Here is a 16,471-nt window from a genome sequence, read left to right on the forward strand (position 1 = left end):
CTTTTGGATAATACTGTCACTCTGGTATTCCCTTGAGTGTATCTTTTTGTTTTGTTTGGGTTTTAATGCATTCTACAGCTTGTTTGTTTACTTTATTCTTAATGTAAAAGATAATAAAAACCTATCTTAATTCCTCCAAATATGTACAAATAAATCCAAGAGCTGAGCCACGTAGCTCAAGCTATATGTAACTTGAACATATATGTTCATAAATTTTAGAACTAAAGCAGAAACTGTGACTGAAGACAGGTAAATAAAACCAACCCACCATATTATGAATGTGACCTGTGTGACATTGGTAAAATAATGTTACTACCACTTTAATATTTGGCAATAGCATTCTCAGTTGGAACTGAATACTGAAGTTGGTGGAAGAAGATAAGACTGGTCTGTATCTCCTCTACACCTTTACACTCTACTTTCAGGGCATCTGCTGGAGTCTCTGAAATCACGTGTCATCTCTGGAGATCCTAAGAATTAAGTTAACCTCCTGAGACTGACTCATTCCCATGAGGCAGAATGCTACCTGTTAGAGCCCTTGGCCAGACTGTCTTGTCTTTATTCTTGTCTACACTCTTGTCCCTTTTCTGATTGAAAAAAAGTTATGCCTAGAAGGTGTTTTTGTTCAAGTGAAGGAGCTGGTTGAGGTAACTTAAATAATATATATAAAAAATGAAATTACTATAAAGAGTTTTTCTTTTCTCTGACATACAGCAATCATGCTGTGAGATCAGTTTAAACATTATTACTGAAAGTATGTTGAAAGTCATTTTTAGAGAGGCAATAAGGACCTACTTTCATTGAAGAAACTTGAATGCTTGTTTCAGCAGCTGAAACTGCATGACATCATCTCTTTGTGTCACTTTGTCCATTCATTCTGTTTTGTCTTGCTGGTTGTGAGCTGTTTGGGGTGGTAATGCTCTCTCAACCTTTTACAGCCTAGGATCTGTCCTAACCATAGGCCAGCAATAATTGTTCTACCACAAAAGTAGCGAAGTTCTTTAAACTCAGCTTTCAGTTCTGTGAAATTTAGATCTTGTTTTCCACAGACAGTTGCAACATCTTCACAGTACTTTTGTTTCTTTAGGAAACTAACCTTGTTTCAGAAAAGATTTTCCATTTCATTTTTGGTGTAATGTCACATCCTTATACCATCCCAATCTACAAAACAAGTGAGTTTCTAAGAACACATTACTTGTTTCTAAACACACTTACATATTGAACTACACACAAAATACTATGTATAGAATTGTTCTGTATTTTATACTGTTCTATACATTTGTGGTTGGTTGACCCCAGCCAGCAGCTAAACACCACATAGTTGCTTGCTCACTCCCTGCCCCCAGCGAGACTGGGGAGAGAACAGGAAAAGCAAAAGCAAGAAAACTGGTGTGTTGAGGTAAGGACAGTTTAATAAGTGAAGGAAAGAGGGGGAAAAAAACCCCAAGGGATCTAGACCAGTGCCCAGCCAGTCTCTGAGCAGTGGTTACCTGCCAGACCAATCCCCTATCTCCCTCAGTTTTTATTGTTGAGCAAGTCGTTATACGGTATGAAATATCCCTTTGGTCAATTCAGGTGCATCCCCTCCCTACTTCTTGTGCACCCCAGCCTATTCGCTGAGCGGGCAAGCTGGGAAACAGAGAAGGCCTTGACGCTGTGCAAGCACTGCTCAGCAATAGCTGGTGTGTTATCAACACTATTGTAGTCACAAATCCAAAAACACTGCACCGTAGGAGCTGCTAGAAGACAATTAACTCCATCCCAGCCAGACCCAGGGCAACATTATTGCTATTGTACAAAGCACAGTAAAGCTTAAAATTTTCCATAACTAATGTGAGCCATGGCTTCTGCCGTGAGATCTGCACCAGTGCAAGACTGAAATCTAGCTATACATAGCTACAGTGCTAGCATCAGACTTTGGTCTGTCTTGGGGACATTAAGTTTTATTATACTACAAACAATAACAATAGAGTGTGTAAATTAACATGGTAATTACAAGAATAATTTTAGGCATTGACTTCATCATATGGCATTACTTGGGGCCATTGATCAATTTGCATAAATTCCAAGATCAACTACTGTCAGAGGTTTTTGGGATGTAAAGACCTTATTAATAGTATGTTGTCAGGGTCTGTGTATCACCACAGCTTCTTTGAGTGTTTAATTAAATATGACCTTTTAAATAAAAAAACCCCTTTGTCTTTATATATCTCAAAACTGGCAAAAGATATAGTGCTAAAAGGTGTTTCCATGCTGAGACCAAAATTGAAAACTATTATCTTAAGAATTAATTTTTTGGGTTGTGAAAACAAAGTAAAAAGGCTTATAAGGGAGATATTTTAGAACTGTATGCAACCCAGTAGATGTAATATATACTATATAACCATGTGGAGTTGGTAGATAATGCAACAATTGCTACTGAGTAAAAAGAGCTGGGTACTTTAAGGTTGTTAGAATTTTAAGATTTTTTTTTTTTCTAGTTGGACAAGTAGCAATTGCACTGGTCTGACAAGACGTGTCGTAGATTTGTTTTCAGGAATTAATCACAGATTCCTCCTCTAGTTGGCTGGTAGCAGCTAAGTGTGTCCCACAGGAGTAACTGTGACGGTGACATCTAAGTTGGGAAAACGACTTTACTAGCAAAATATCCCCTAGATTTGACACTGAAGAAAAACAAAGAGAAAAGATCAAATCCTAGTATTACTAGTACTAATAAAGGCATTGCTGTCATACATCAATACAGTGCTGAAGCCATATTCTGCATTGATTTCATTGCAGGCAGTTTGTATCATGTATGTATGCTTATAAGTTTAAAACCAAACAATTCTGAAATACACAGTGGGAAATGTTTTCGTTTAAAATCCTACACTTAGCTCCAGAATGCGTTGAATCAGTTTCTTAATCAAAGAATTATATACTGGCTTCAGTACACTCACCGACAAAACCTGTGTTGGTTAACTCTTAGGTTTTTGTCATTTTCAGTTTGGAAATTGTTCTTCGTAACTCAGTTAAAGACCTATGTGGCTTTGACATTGAACATTTCTGTAGTAAAGCATGAACTGACATGTAAATGAAATCACTAATAAGTAAACAGTTCAGCACATGAATATATTTGTATATGACGGATGAGGATATATCAACAGAAAAAGCAACTTAAAATCATAGGGAGGCTATCATTTTTTAAGGCACTTCTCCAATGAAAAATGCATATCAAAACATTATATTGCAACTTAATAATGTGAAGAAGGCAGGTTCAAAAATAGCTGGCCTCTGAGAGTCCGATTTGAAAGTCCATAAAGTAGCTTTATTTTTCACATATGGTGAAAGACCATGCTTTAGTGTATTAGAACTGCTCAGGGAAAAAAGGAATTGAAGTGCAAGTCCTCTATATGTATGATTTACTGTGATTACATATAATGTGTATGCTTGCATATCAAAACCTATTAGTTGTAATTTTATCTTCATTTTTGTTTAAACTTCCTTTTTTTTCTTTTTTTATTTCTTTTTTTCTTTTTTTTTCTTTTTTTTCTTTTCTTTTTTTTTTTTTAATTGCTGCTATAGATTCTTCAGGGTCTTCCTGGTACCATCCTTTCTGGAACTCTGAACTAAAAGACAAGCACAGTGGAGCTGCAGTTTCTGGGTTCCACTGTTGCTATTGCTATCAGCTTGTTCATTCGTCATGAACCTCTTTTGGATTTTGGATACACCAATAAAATTTATCTAATAATATCATAAGACTATTGTCTGGCAGTGGTTGCATATTGTCCAAGATGTTTCAGTGAATGTTTATTATCATGCTTTTTGTTTGTCTGTGCTCAGCTATTTATCATTATTTGTAGTCTTTCCATGTGGCTTTGCAGTTAATTTCCTTGACATTTTACTCCTTTGATTTACATTTCCTCTTTGCACCAGTGTACAAATGTGCATCTCCTAGCCTGATCACCTATGTCTGAGAGAGTTCTCCTTATTTTTAAAATTTGGGAAGCTGATTCAGTTTGATTGAAAAAAGTACCGTTGAGCTTGTTTTTCCATTGTCAAATACACCTACATGTTGCAGGAGCCAATTTACTGTTGGACCATTTCAAATGCTACAAAAACATGTTGTGATTTATCTGTAATTTTTTTTTACATAGTGTGTGCTTTTCTACTTGGGGCTCTGTCCTTTCTTAGTCTGTTTCCTTCTATGAGCTTGGTCAAAGTTGCCCGAGCTCCCTGCCTATAACATTTCAAGTTTCTTCATTCCTCTCAGCTCTATGTACAAGATATTTTGTTGGAAATACTGTGGATGGAGGGACCCACACTTGAATCAGAAAATGGGACAAATTTCAGTGTACCTTCTCTCCCCAAATTTGTGGTAGGGTAATTTTCCTTTTAAGAATTAAATTTTATCTAAATACAGAAAAATGTTAAGTTGGGAAGTGGTAGAAAAATAAACAAATCTTGGAATCAGGTGAATCTGTTGTGCTTTCTTTGAAATATATCAGCAAATGCTCTCTAATGTCTATATTTTGAATACACTAGAGGCTGTAGAGTACTTTACCCCAAATGCCGATAAACAGCCTTCATAATTTTGCAGTCAGTTTCTATGAGATGAAGGCATTCTGCAGAAAAAAGAATTTTCAGGAGCTTATCAGCTACTGGTGAGAGATAGTTTAATAAGATGAGCCCCACATACGACGATCGAAAGAAAACCTTATTTTCTCATTTTAAACTCAGCCAAGGTGTCTGTGTTGACAATCACAGTTCTGCTTGAGTCATGGAAGTTGAATATGCTAGGAGGATCTTCTGACAATGAGTTAATGCTCTTGTCTCTCAGCCAACAATTTTGAAATAAAATTGTTTTGCTCTGCTTTTGACAAAATGCTGTTGTCATGCTTGCATAAATATTGAAACAAAATAACTTCAGTTATACAACCGATGATTTATACTAATGCTTAGTGTTATTTCACTGAACCAGAAAACTTTAGGAATAGGAGAGGTATGAACTTGAACCATCAATTCTTTAGTGTGCAATTTTGGCCAAACTGTTCACATGTTCAGCTGTGGAAGGTATTACTCGAACTCAGTACTTGTGTGGTGTTGGGGAACAAAATCCAAAATCAGGTTTGGATTCCATTCAGCTTTCATTCGGGTCAACCAAGCCTTTTCAGCAGAATGTTTCATACCGTTTCTTTTATTCTACTTTTAAATAAAGGAGAGTAGTCTCACCACTGCTGGGTTTCTTCTTTCCCATTAACTGCAAGTACAATTTTTTGTCTAGTTATCACTCTATTTTTTACTTTTCCTAGGTTTTTACATCAGCTTTACTAAATCCTGGTAATCCCTTTTTCCAGATAATGGTTCTCCTTTCCTATCATTTAAACCTTTCAAACAGCTTTCTTTTGATAGTATTCTTCTGTTTTTCTGGATTTTTTTTAAGCTGCAGGCATCTTTCTGGATTAGTGGTGTATACCACATTTCAGAAATGATCATAGAAAAATTGTCCTTTATTATTATTGTCTTTATTAGTCACTAATAATAGAAGTAATGATAATAAACACAGTTTAATTATGCAGCATTAACAGCATCAGACATCCTATCAAGCTCTAATTCTTGCTTAACACTAATGAAAAGTCTTCAACAGCAGAAACTGGATCTAAAATTGAGGCTTCTCTTGGCATCCCTGTTTCAGGCCCTGTCAAAGCCAGGGTTAAAGAACAATTGCAGTCGTTCTGGTCTGGCACCTGATCTTCCTCCCACCGCCTGAGCTGGTATCTGTTTAAAACACTACTATCTGCTAAAAGCACCCTTGCAAAGAGACTGCCTGGCCTGGATAGGCGTTCTGTATGAGCCAGCTGCTTAGAGAATACAACCTTTCCTATGCAGGCCTTGAATAATAATATGGGGGACTTGTGTGCTCCAAGGGTATGCTGCTTATCAACAATGGATAACGACTACTGTGACGATTTGGACTGTAGAAATTATATCGGGAAGAATCGGTAGCCAGGACAGTTTTGAATTACCCTGTCTTGGTGGGAACCAAATTTCAGGTTTTGATTAAAGAGGTATACTGGTGTTTCTTCATGCAATGAGGTATGAATAAGCTTTAAAAAGGTGTCTGTTTGACCACCTGTCTGTTTGGCCTGACACTTCTGTTGTTATTTCAAGAACATTTCTGGTAGACTGGATCAGGAAAGGACTTTTAATTGATTCTGTGGAAGCTGCTTTGTCTTACTACTGATGGCATTATGAATATAGTTATTTTGCTAAAAATTGTACCTATCTTTAAGAACATTTTCTTGTTTTAATGTATTCGTATTTTGTGTTCTAAATACCATGTTATTTAATATTACGGCACATATCCTATTGAACCAATAACACAGAATGAAGATAATGCCTATCTAAAGGAGCTTAGTCTAAATGATACTGTTTTTTCCATAGTGTTTGCACTTCAAGAAAAGTTGCAATGCAGTATTTTTTGCTTGCATCTTCCAGGCTTTAACCAGAGAGTTACAGCACAGCGTACAAGAATTGAGAACAAAAATCAAACAGGCAAAAAAAATGGGAGAAGTGAGAGCATGCAAGAAGGGTCTTTCCCAAGAGTCTGTTCAGCTGGCAGCGTCTATCCTTAATGTTTCAACAACCGATCTTGAGGAGATATTAGAAGTAGAAGATGATGAGGTAAGTTATTTTAAGGACTCTTCAGTAAAAAGGGGCTAGATCAGAAGATGTTGTATATTTCCATTCTTGAAGAAAAGGATTTCCAGGTAAAGACAGGAATTTCATTCTGCAGCATCCAGCACAAAAAGAACAGAACAGTTGGATTTAAATAAAGAGGTCAGGTTAGAGACTCATAAGGTGGCAAGACTTTGGGCATGCGTAAATAAAATATAAATATGCTGGTTTGATCATGTAGATGTAGAGACATTTTTTTGAAAATTCTTAGTAGTTCCTTTTTCATGAGACTATTTGGCAGGGTTATACATTTTAAATAGAATTCTGCATTAATGAAAACAAAATTAGAATGTGTCTTGCTGTGCCAGATTGATTCCATTGATGCTTCCTTTGTTGAATTGTGATTCCTATTAAAGGTATTTCTAGTAGATAGATGGTTTCTGGGGGAATCCATTGCCTTTTTTTGTTGATTCTATCATACATTTTACTATGAAATATTTGATAGTGTTTCATCAAATCACCCTCTATTAAATAGATATAGTAATAGCATTTCTTATCCAGATTTATTTAGGCCTGATCAAATAATACATGAAAAAGCCTGTACACTTACTTTAATAAGAGTGTCTAGGAGTTGACCATGTAACAGTACTCTGGTGATGACTTAGGTTTAGCCTTACTGGAGCTTTATATTACAGAAGAGAGTTTTCACGTTGGTTAGATAAAGGTGCATTGTATGTGTATGCGCTGATATGGATTACATTCATGAATACAAATAAAATGGACTGATCCCTGCCCTGTTTACTAACATCTATACACCCCTGTAAAGTGATTCACTTTGACAGAATTGTTCCATGCTTACCTCATTCTTAAAGCAATTTCTACATCCTATATATTTTGTTGTAATCACTGTTGTGAATATATGTGTAAAACACACAAATATACTTAACTATAGATAGAAGACAAATTTAAAATACAAGTGATGAATTTACACTACACAAATTTTAGATACATATTCCATTTATCATTGTATAGACTCAGGAACCTTTACAATGAAGTCATAAAATTTACACATATATCACACATACACTTGTATATTCATGTGAAAAGAACATGCTGTTCATATTTCTAGGGACAATCACAGATAAGGATAGGTTTCTGAATTTAACAGAGCCCTCATACTTGGTGGATATGCTTCAGATAACTAGTTTTGCAAGCATAGTTCCCACTCCCACATGCTGTTTATTTAGTGTATATCCAGTTACACATTTCCTTTATTGTTCATTATGTTCTTTTCACGTGGTGTCAAAATATTGTCTGTTATATTTTTTTATTTTTAGGAAACAGCGAAGGCGAAAATGGAATTTGAAAAAGATAAAGAGTGGCTGCAGTATATACAGCGACTTCTTGAAGCACAGGTGCTAAATTTACATCTTCCTTTAATGAATTATAACTTTCTACTCTGAGTAGCTAAGTGTTTTTAGGTTGTAATTAATCTGTTGCATTTGTAATTATGTTGGCATTGATGGTCCCAAACTATACTGTGATAAGGCAATGTAAAATCCTTACATTGTAGCATTTCCTTTTTGTTTCTCTTAAAATAAGAGTCACTGGATAAAACTGAAGACATGCTAACCGAGGATTCATGATAGCTAACTTAACAGCTGAAACCAGTGAAACAATGCTGGAGAAAACCAGCACAGATCTTGGCAAATGTGTTAATTGAATTATTGAGACAGTGTGTAATGCTTGCTAGAGTGAAAAGGATCCATTCTCTCATACCTCTCAGGAAAAAGAGATTTTTTATTATGTGCCTTTAAAGTTAGTAGTTGATATGGACACCTGAGGAGTTCATGGGTTTCAGTGACCTTTTACTGTGGACCTGTTTCCAGTCAATTCATGTTTTCCTCATAGCCAGACAGCTGTTTATTATCGTGTCTTCCCGCATTCTCTACAATATTTTCTACTGAGACCTCGAGCAGCTTGTTAGTGGGAAGTAAATATTGATTTGGCATCCTGTCAATGCAGAAAGAATGAAAAAATTTCCACCAGAGGCCCCTCAAACATTTTCCTATCGACATTTTCTGGGCAGAGAGGAAAGCTGCATAGAGGATGACAAGGCTGAGACTAGCAGAAATCCCTGAGGGGTCCATTGAGACTGCCGCTGTGACCTGTGTGATACTTTTTCTTCTCTTTCAAGTCTTTTTTTTAATACACACACAGTCTGCTGGGATGCTCCCCTCTTGTAAGTGATCAAGGGCAGTTTATTGGCAGGGGAGAGCCCTGCTTTTCTAGCCGTAGTCAGCTTTTGTTTGGACATCACTGACAACACACACTGACTCTTGAAACTTTTCCATTATATTTTAGTTGTCTCCTTTATTCAGATGATGGGTAGCTGATGTCTGAAAAGAAATAAAATTTGATGTATAAATCCAGTGTTCCTAATGCATATTCACTAGCATGGGTCCATTAGCGATGTAGTTCATTTCTGTTAAGAACGTGGATGATTGAAAATATCGTGAAAGCCATTTCAAGGGAACCATCACATTCGGATTTATATTTTTTATCATTAATAGCTTTTGTGTCTAGGTTGTGTCCTATGACCAAATTTAAAAAAAAATGACAGGTTTTCCCTCTTTCAATATCAAAACTTACTAGCATTAAGACTGCTTAATTGCTGCAGTGGAGGAGGTGGAAATATCAGTTTGCTTTTACTGGCTTTGTCAGAAATACTGGCGTTTTAGTTTAACCTTGTAGTGTTACATGGAACTTAGCAGTAAAAGCACAAATATTTCTATTCACTAAATTGCCTTCATTTTAAGAATTTTTTTAAAATCTATAAATGTCAAGATTCTGTCCATATTACGGACTCCAAAATAGGAATCAAATTCATGGAAAATGACAGACGATTCTTATTCTATTTTTTGTTATCATTCTTTGGCAGATCGTTAAAAAATCCTAAGCAGAATTTTATCACTTCTCTTTGTCTGATATAGACAGACAGCAAAAACCAGGGCACGGAGAGTGAGGGGGTCGTTGACTGTGTAACCAACTATATTAGGATTGCAAATATTAGCTAAGGATAGAGGAACTCATTGCTCTTAGCCATATCAGTTTGTGTACAAGTTAATAGAGGTTTTCAGTGGTTTTTGCTCCATCTTGTGGGGTTCCTTAGGAGGAGCTCTGAGGGTAAAAGTAATTCTTGGCAAGCCGACTGTCTTTAGAATCACAAGGAGATGAGTGCTTTTTGGGAGCAGCCAGCTCTGCTTTTCATTTCTGTCCATGCTAAGTCACATGGATGGAAATTGCTAAGATTTCTTGGTCTCTATTTGGGAGCAGCTCATGGAAGAGCTCTATGCCCTTTAAAATCCTTAACTCATATCTTGTAGAGAGTTTGGCTGTGGTTTCCTTTAGGTAGGCATTGGTAATATTTCTTATCAGAAAACTAAAGCTCGTGGTGAAATCAAAGCTTTCTGTCAGGACTTTGCTTGTAACAGACTGCTCACTTAATGATACAGGTTGGCAAACTGTGTATGTGTTTGCACCTTGAACAAAGATGCAGGCTTGCCCTTTTCTGTTATTCTGAGAAAATGTTCAGCTGAAAAGTGCATCGGATCACTTAATATTGCAGTTTGATATAGTGTCTTTTTGTGCCATTGAGCCAGGACTTTGGAACATAATTGCCCAGCAGTATTGATTTAATTGCCTAGGTTTATTTGTGGACTCCTAATTATTGACTGGAGGTAAATTTAATGGAGAAACCTTTATGAACACTGGGAAACTGCTGCTGTTGCTGTTATACATAATGAACTGCATCATATTCCTTTAGATCATTCTTCAAGCTAATTTTATTCCGCTGTGACAGTATGATAACATTTAAAATGTCATAGACATTTTATTTTTATTACTGACATACGCCATTTTACTGCTGCATTAGAATTTTGGGGGGACTGAGGGAAGCACTAGTTGCTTTTTACTGTCATTTTATAGATTCCCCTAAAGTGTAATGATAAAGGATAGCACACCTCTGTTTTACACTTCATCTGTACCTTTATTTTCCATACTCTTATGACTCGAAAAAGTAATTTCTGTCAGCTTTACAAGAATGTTAATATTTCAATGATAAATATTTTTGCATTGCTGAAGCTCACAGACTCCAGTCAGAGTTTGTGTGTCCTTATTTTATCAACTACTATAGAAACACATGTGAAGAAACAACACCACTGCTAAGAAGCTTACAATTTGATAGAGGCATCTCTGCATCAAGATGTTATTATGTAAATAAGAATCATATAATCAAAAAGTACAGTCATGTTCTGAATTCTACAGAGCTGGTAAAAATCACTTATTGTCTAAACCTGTCTTCAATGGCCAACAAGTGTTTTCTCAGTTGCCTTTTTGTATTTGTACATTAACACCCAATGGCTAGAGTGTTCTCACTAAAGTATAAAAATGAAACATCTTAATAACTGACATAAGGATAAAAGGTAAAAGGTTCTCTTGCCTATGAAGAACCTGTATGTGGAGAGGCTTCACAGGAGCACATGGAGATATCTGCTATCTGCATAGGGGTATCCGAGTCACGTGTAGAGACTCAGACTGATTATGCATTAGTGATTGGGCATGGGAGAGAGAAGCTGGGAGAGGTATCGCATGATAGACCATTGAGTTTTTAGTGGTTCGTGGTATTTGGGATAGGAGGGAACAAGTATGGTTGTCTTGTTATGTATGTCTGTTTACAGCTTGCATGGCCAGTGATGAGGCTTTTACCTACTTTCTCCCTCGTATCTGGGTGTGTATGTCTTCTTATTTGAACATGGCACAGTGTAGTAGCACTCTCTTTTTATAATCATAAAAAAAAACCCAAACCAGCAACCTTCTCTAGCTTTTTCCCATCACTGGAAACTTACATAGTTAAACCAAGAGGATGACTTCATATAGCTTAGACAAGATTTCTTATATGACCCAAGGCTTTCATTCATTGTGACTGATTGTAAGGAACAGCGTCTCGGAACAATCCGTTAATAATTTTGTATGTGAGTACAGCATGTTAGCCCAATCCAGATTACTGCCCGAAGTCTCCAATAACTATTTTTTAATAAAATACAAATCATCTGCCTAACTCTTCCAAGCATTGAACCAAATGACAGCATTGATTTAGCACGTCCCTTATCACATATACAGCAGCACTTGCCTTCTCTCCCTCCTCATGTACTCCTTGGGATATCACATCTCACATAAACAAAGCTGCCTAATAAAATCTTTCCTCTCATGACCTCATTATGAATCTTACAAATCATATTCCAATGGTGAAAACTTCCAGCAAAACTCCCTCCCCTCTGTTCTGTGGGCTCTCTGTAGGTATGTGTATAATCCATCTCTAGAACAGGGTTTGGAACAGTATATTCACTCTTCATCGGTAGGAATTTTCCCCAACCCCGTTTTAGGATTTGCACTGGCTTCTAAATATAGATTTCCTCTGGTGTCATCTGGGAATGTGCACTAACAGCTATGGTTGTTTCCTTTCAAATTTCTTGGGTTGGAACTTGCCTGCTTTGCTTTCATTAGTCTCCCTCCAGCCTGTGTCTGCTCCTTCTCTTTAAACAGGTCTCTGCTCATTGCCTGTCCTCTGCTCACGTTCACACAGGTATTCACACACGCACAAACACACATGTGCACACTCGCCACTGCCAGCATCAGCAGGTGTTTCAAGTACCTGCATCGTAAAAAGCAGCACCAATGCAGTCTGAACCATATCCTGGGCACCATTAACATTGGTATTGAACCATCAGAAAGTAACCATGATTTTCTTGTAATTACAAGAATAAGAGCTCAGTCCTGTGCACTGACAATCCGTTATGGTATAAATCTATGTTTTATCTCATGCACAGAAACAAAACCACATTACATCACTTGTCCTGGACTGAAAGCAAGGAGAGATTGGCTTGATTACTCAGGATAAGAATACAGGCGGGCACATATATATTTATATAATCATGTATACGCAGCTGTCACAAAGCAGAATGGATAAAGAACAATAGTGAAGTGAAGCATTTCTCTAATTTTTTTTTGTAAACTTTGACTTTTAGTTTATAGTGAAATTAGGAGGTTGTGGTCGTTATAATCTGAGCTTCTTTAGTTTTATTTCAGGTTATTTTTTGTGGTTCACTTAATTCAATTTAAGGCAGCTCTGCCACGTGTTTGGATAGTTTTGTTGGGTAAATGTATTATACTGATGTCCATACGGGGAGATTTAAAATAGGTGTAACCATTAATTCGTGTATTCCAGAAATTAAATACCTTTATTTTTATGTTAACACATTTTAGACTTTGTGAAGCAGAGGCCAAGTAACATTGTACTCTATGTCTCATTAGAATAACAACATTGCCTTGCATTCGTTATGAGTCTTTTCACTGGCAGATGAGTGTATATTTATGCACTTGTGCTGAGTGAGACTCAGTCGTGTCATATAAGGTTGGTAAATATTACTAGTTTATTTTTTACAAAACGGATCTCCGAAAGAAGTATACTCAAGGTCAGAATAAATAGGTGAGAGAAATCGAAATAACTGTCAGCATTCCTGACTCTTTAGGATCATATTACCTTACAGTTATACACCAAGATATCTGTCCGATAAGTTGTGTAAGAAATATGCCATCTCATTCATATGGCTTTCTAGTATCAAAGAAGAAATCTATAATTCTGGTAAAGATAGATAAATAAATAAAAATCTTTACATCCACATGTAGTTTGCGCTCTCAAATGTTCTGAATTTATACAAATAAATTAAATACTACTTCTCTCAAAGCCTACCATAATGTACTGATTTAGGATCGCTGTCATTGTTAATGCTTAGTGTTCAGATAAATTGGTCGTGGCACAGATAACTGGAAAACATTTGAAGGAAGTATCATTCTGTATTAAAATATATAATTATCAGTGGTATAAACAAGGTTTCACTCCTTAGGCATGCACTTAGCACTCACTGAACTCCCCAAGCCTTCCCCGAGCATATGGCAGGTTTGGAAGCTGGGATGAATACTTTGGAGTAGAGACATCTTCAGCAGTTGTGAAGTTCTGGGGAGAAATGTAGAGGGAAGCTTCCCAGGATAGTTACAGAGCCATCATTAAAAGTAAATCTGACAGGCTTCTATTAAAGATGAAGACTGTAGAGATCATCCAGTTCTGGGTGTCTGTACGGAAAGAAAACCAGATAAAAACATACAGCACTTTCTCTGAAACCAACAAATGTTGAAAGAATGACATAACATTCAACTTTCAAATGCTCTTGATTTAAATGAACGATTTAAATTGAAAGAGTTCTTGAAAGATCACTTTGCTATGACATGGAAGCCACAGAGAGTAGTGAGCAGCAAGTAAAATGTAGCTAGAATGATATGAGCCAGAGACATCAATACGAAACCATTCATCTCAGGTACAACATTAAGGAGGTGCAATGTATCAGAAATGAATGTAGTCAAGCTAGGCAAGAAGAATTAGAGACTTTGAGGTAATGGTATAGTGTTCTCATAAAAAACATATTTAGACGAGGAGGGAGAGCAATTAGAGTGAACAGGATGCTGGGGTCAGTGTTTTTAGTGCAAAGTAGCAAGTAAGTGTCTCAGAATTTCAGATAAGATTATGTCTTATGTTACTCTGAATAGATTTGTGCTCAGTGAATTGGATCCCTCTATTCCCCCAAAAATCATCACAATAGCGTACAGGAGAAAGCTGACAGGTGTATATGACTACTAGAAAATTCTTACCATAGACAGAAGTTAGTTATGACAGATGGAGACATGTCTGGCCAGCCAACTACCAGCCCTTCAAAACCCCTTTTCCTGTAGAAAAGGGAAATAATGCATATTATCGTTCTTTTTCTGTAACTGCAAAGTGACTGTTGAGCAACATGTAGGATTGCCATTACAGTCACTTCATGATAGATGCTTGCTATTGACAAGATTTTCCTTGCTACCATTTTAGATTTTTTTTTTCCTGGCTTGTTAGTAATTACAAATATCCGTATATAAATTCATATCTATATATCAGTTCAGACATTACACCAGCATTTGTATTTGATGTAATTTTATGTCTAGGGTTTTTTGTTTGTTTGTTTTATATTTTTTGTTTCATATATCTAGGAAACAAGCAGTGCTCTATCTGGTATAAGTACCATACAGTTTTCCCTTTAGGATGGAATATTGAAGTGGAAAAATAAAATCAGAGCAGCAAAACTCAAATGTGGAACTAGAGAGTGGTTCTAGGTGCAAAAGTATTGCCTTGAACTACAGTTGTGAAAAGCAGAGGAAGCTGGTTATTGGCCTGCTCAACCACCTGCTATATTTTACCCAATTTATTTCTGGTGGCCTTAATAAGGTAAAATTATCTCCCCTTCTGATATGAGCGTCAGCTATTACTTTTGGTGTGAGACTCACCCCTCGGTCACCGCTGGTCTCACCAGGAGTTCAAGAAAGCTGACAGAGCTCTCTGAAGCTGACAGAGACTTTCCGAGGGTGAACAAAAACTGTTTGGCTCTCCTCTGGCGCAGCACTGACCACTGTCTGGGTGGAGCTGCAACGACTAGTGTTTTGTGCCACGTCCAAAAGTACTTCCCAGCATACACTGATGCACCAAAACTGTGAAAGAAAACCTCTTTAAGATTTAAAGCAATGATGCTGAAAAATATACCAAATCTCTTTCTTTGAAGACATCAGTTGTGCAAATACATGTTTTATATTGGAGAAGATATAAAAGAGGTTTTCACTTTTCCCTGTAAATATGTAAATACAATTTTTTTTTTTAATTTTCTTTTAGAGGAGCAGATGTTTATGTAATATCCCAATAAATGCAATTGGAGCTTCTGGGGTTTTGGGTTTTCTTTTGCTTTGGGTTTTTTTATTTACAAGTTTTCACATGTGAGTCTAAGGCAGTTGCCACAGCACTGGGAGCTGTACTGGTAGTTCTGTCTCATCCTCCTGAGAGTAGCGAACATACACTACCATTTCTGCATGCCCTAGAGTTGACTGTAACCTCTTATTGATCAGCTGATTGAAGATAAATGACAGAGATGCTGGTACTGCAGTTTACATCATTAACATGGTCAGTAAAGCATGAATTGTTCAATAAGGCGTTTATCTTTTTTCATTTTACTCTGTTCTTTTATCATTTTTATGACAGAGAGCAAATTTTCAGACACTAACCAGGTGGGTGAACTTTAAAGATCAGATCTGTGCATGTGTGGTAGTTGTCAGAACTAAGTGAAATCTAATGGTTTAAAGATATATAATAAATGTTTTTCACATGAAGAAAACAAAGTTCAATGATCATTTTTCTTACTATGTTTCTTTTTCAGTTTCCTTTTGCCTCATACTTAATGGATGCCATACTGGAAAAATTAAATGAAAAGAAGAAACTGGTAGAAGAGTATAGTTCTCTGATGAAACACACTGTATGATGTTGCTAAGACCCATGTTTGCAAAGTGTGATTAAAATATGTGTGCTGTTTCCTCATGTCTTTCCTCTTCACATAAAGAACTATCAATATGCATGGTCAATACATAAGTAGAAACTGTGAACTAATTAATTGTTGAACAAGAGGAATTAATTACGTTCTTATTTAGAAAGGAGTGTGGTGTTTGATTCCTGAAGACAAAAATTGCTGCAAATCAATGCAAAGTTAAAAATTATTTTCCTTTAAATGCATTAGCAGTGAACACCAGTGCAGGCTTTGTAGAGAGAGGATGTTTTTGATACGACCAATATGCATCTGTACAGTTCAGGAAGTACAAAAAGCACCTAACTCCTGGTTGTACCAGTCAG

General features: G+C 36.5%; 1 protein-coding gene across 1 annotated transcript in view; it reads left to right on the forward strand.

Annotated features, from left to right (window-relative positions):
• Nucleotides 1-16,106, forward strand: part of CNTLN (centlein, centrosomal protein) — a 340,217-nt gene extending 324,111 nt beyond the window's left edge. Inside the window, exons 24-26 of the mRNA XM_009328161.1 lie at nucleotides 6,475-6,660; nucleotides 7,992-8,069; nucleotides 16,005-16,106. Coding sequence (XP_009326436.1) covers nucleotides 6,475-6,660; nucleotides 7,992-8,069; nucleotides 16,005-16,106 — 366 coding nt within the window. The remainder of the gene's footprint in view (nucleotides 1-6,474; nucleotides 6,661-7,991; nucleotides 8,070-16,004) is intronic.
• The last annotated feature ends 365 nt before the right edge of the window (nucleotides 16,107-16,471 follow it).

The sequence above is a fragment of the Pygoscelis adeliae genome, unplaced genomic scaffold (genome assembly GCF_000699105.1).
Source record: "Pygoscelis adeliae isolate BGI_AS28 unplaced genomic scaffold, ASM69910v1 Scaffold45, whole genome shotgun sequence".
In the NCBI taxonomy this organism is placed as follows: Eukaryota; Metazoa; Chordata; class Aves; order Sphenisciformes; family Spheniscidae; genus Pygoscelis; species Pygoscelis adeliae.